The 1965-nt window shown below is 33.8% G+C and overlaps 1 protein-coding gene across 1 annotated transcript; it reads left to right on the top strand.

The window, feature by feature from the left end:
- The first annotated feature begins 785 nt into the window (after positions 1–785).
- On the top strand, positions 786–1693 carry LOC109341963 (ethylene-responsive transcription factor 13-like). The gene has a single exon (XM_019579931.1). The coding sequence runs from the start codon at positions 894–896 to the stop codon at positions 1614–1616; it is 723 nt and encodes a 240-aa protein (XP_019435476.1). The 5' UTR covers positions 786–893; the 3' UTR covers positions 1617–1693.
- The last annotated feature ends 272 nt before the right edge of the window (positions 1694–1965 follow it).

Genomic DNA, 1965 nt, shown 5'->3' with positions numbered 1-1965 from the left:
TATATATATATATATATATATATTATATAAGCCCTAATGATATATATAAAGCATAAATCATTATTCTCTAATGCATAATAGTAATCACTTAATACTTGTGTGGGCATAAATATAATTAGTATAACCTCATTAGCAAAAATGAGTATTTTATTTGGACATATTGTGATTTGGTCTATAAGGGTTTTTGAGGAACTCCATGGTTTTCAATCACAATAATTGTAATCGATTGAGTTAGTTGGTTATAAAAAAATAGAAAAGGTATACAAAATATTGTAACAAGATTCCTCATAATAAATTGAACAAGACACTGTGCAAGAATATTAGTTATTCGTATAAAAAGCATAGAGATACTTGACAAGAAAGAAAAAAAGACAATTGTCTTTCTCATATATAAATAAAAAGATATATGTAGAATAAGAAGAAAAAATATATACACTAATAATAAAATAGTTTTTTACATTATTATAGTATTATTTAGCATTTATATTTAATTATTATTGATTCTTAAACATAAGTAATATAAATAAATGATAGATAATATATTAGCTATGTATAAAACTTTATATGGACGTGTATAAATATTAAAGTTGATAAAATAAAGGTATAGATAATGAAATAGAATGTAGTTGTCAACAAACCCACTAACCAACCTTTTTGTTTTAAATTCATGAAGCATTTCAACACGTGCGCAAATCGTTCACGTGGTGATTTAAGAATCTTCTTGGAACCCAACCACAAACAATGTTATAACGTTGAATTTAATTCAAGTGCTTTTCTGCATCATCACTATCAAACATTATATATAAAGCATGTATCAAAATATTTATGAAACACACACTATATAAGTCACATAGGAGAAAATCAAATCACAACCTAGTAAAGAAACATTAATTATGTACGGAACACCTAACACTAAAGTTTCGGAGACAAATATGAATGTCATTGATAATGACTTTGAACACAACGTGGTTTTTCAGGATGTTCAAGCTCCGGCCGCCATGTTCTCGGGAAGTTCAAGCCTCCATAACGTTGTTATGGCGGAGAGTTGGGGAGGGCTTCCGTTGAAGGAGGATGACGCCGATGACATGGTCATATATGGTGCTTTGCGTGATGCCGCCGCTACTGGATGGTTCCCTAGCCATAACGATACCATTGATGGAATGGTGAAAATGGAAAATGAAGGGGGAAATGGGATCACCGTTGCGGCCACACGTGAGAGTCACGTGCCGAACTATCGAGGAGTGCGGAGGAGACCTTGGGGAAAGTATGCGGCCGAAATAAGAGACTCCAAGAAAAATGGCTCGAGAGTATGGCTTGGTACTTATCAAATAGCTGAGGATGCAGCTTTGGCTTATGACCGAGCCGCATTTAAGATGCGCGGCTCAAAAGCCAAGTTGAATTTTCCTCACTTGATTGAATCTAACCAAGTTGAGCAAGGTAGGGCCACATTGAAGCGACGGTCACCTGAAACACCCTTATTGTGTCCTTATTCTTCGGATTATGATGGTGTTGAGAAGCGGAGCAAGACTATTGGGGGTGGTTCATTGGCGGCTTTGGAGCCGTATAGCTTAAATATGTGGCAATTTTCAGTTGATAATTCAAGGAGACAATACTAAGCATATGCATAAAAATAAATGAAAGAAAAAGTTTTACTTTTCCTCTTATCATTATGGGATTGCATAAGTGTGATCCTACTTAGTTTGTGATTGTAATTGTATTTTTCAGTGATATATAACCTTTCCCTTGGTATGTGTCAAGGTTGTTTTTAACTTAATTTCATTCATTATGCCCACCATTACCTTTGTCTATTTTTAAATTTACTCAATAATAACTACTATGAGATCTAACTAGTGTTTGGACCCGAGATCTTGTATTTTAGCTTCTTGTTGGTTTGTATTGGGTTAGCACCCCTTGTGCTTCTGTGAGAAAAATATTGTCATTTGTCCTCATCATTATAAGAGGATT

The sequence above is a fragment of the Lupinus angustifolius genome, unplaced genomic scaffold (genome assembly GCF_001865875.1).
Source record: "Lupinus angustifolius cultivar Tanjil unplaced genomic scaffold, LupAngTanjil_v1.0 Scaffold_1149, whole genome shotgun sequence".
Lineage (NCBI taxonomy): Eukaryota > Viridiplantae > Streptophyta > Magnoliopsida > Fabales > Fabaceae > Lupinus > Lupinus angustifolius.
Note: the sequence above shows the minus strand (reverse complement) of the source record. Positions and strands in the feature narration are given on the sequence as shown.

Excerpts from the sequence above, each read along its gene's own strand:
- LOC109341963 (XM_019579931.1), top strand. The coding sequence starts at position 894 with ATGTACGGAACACCTAACACTAAAGTTTCGGAGACAAATATGAATGTC.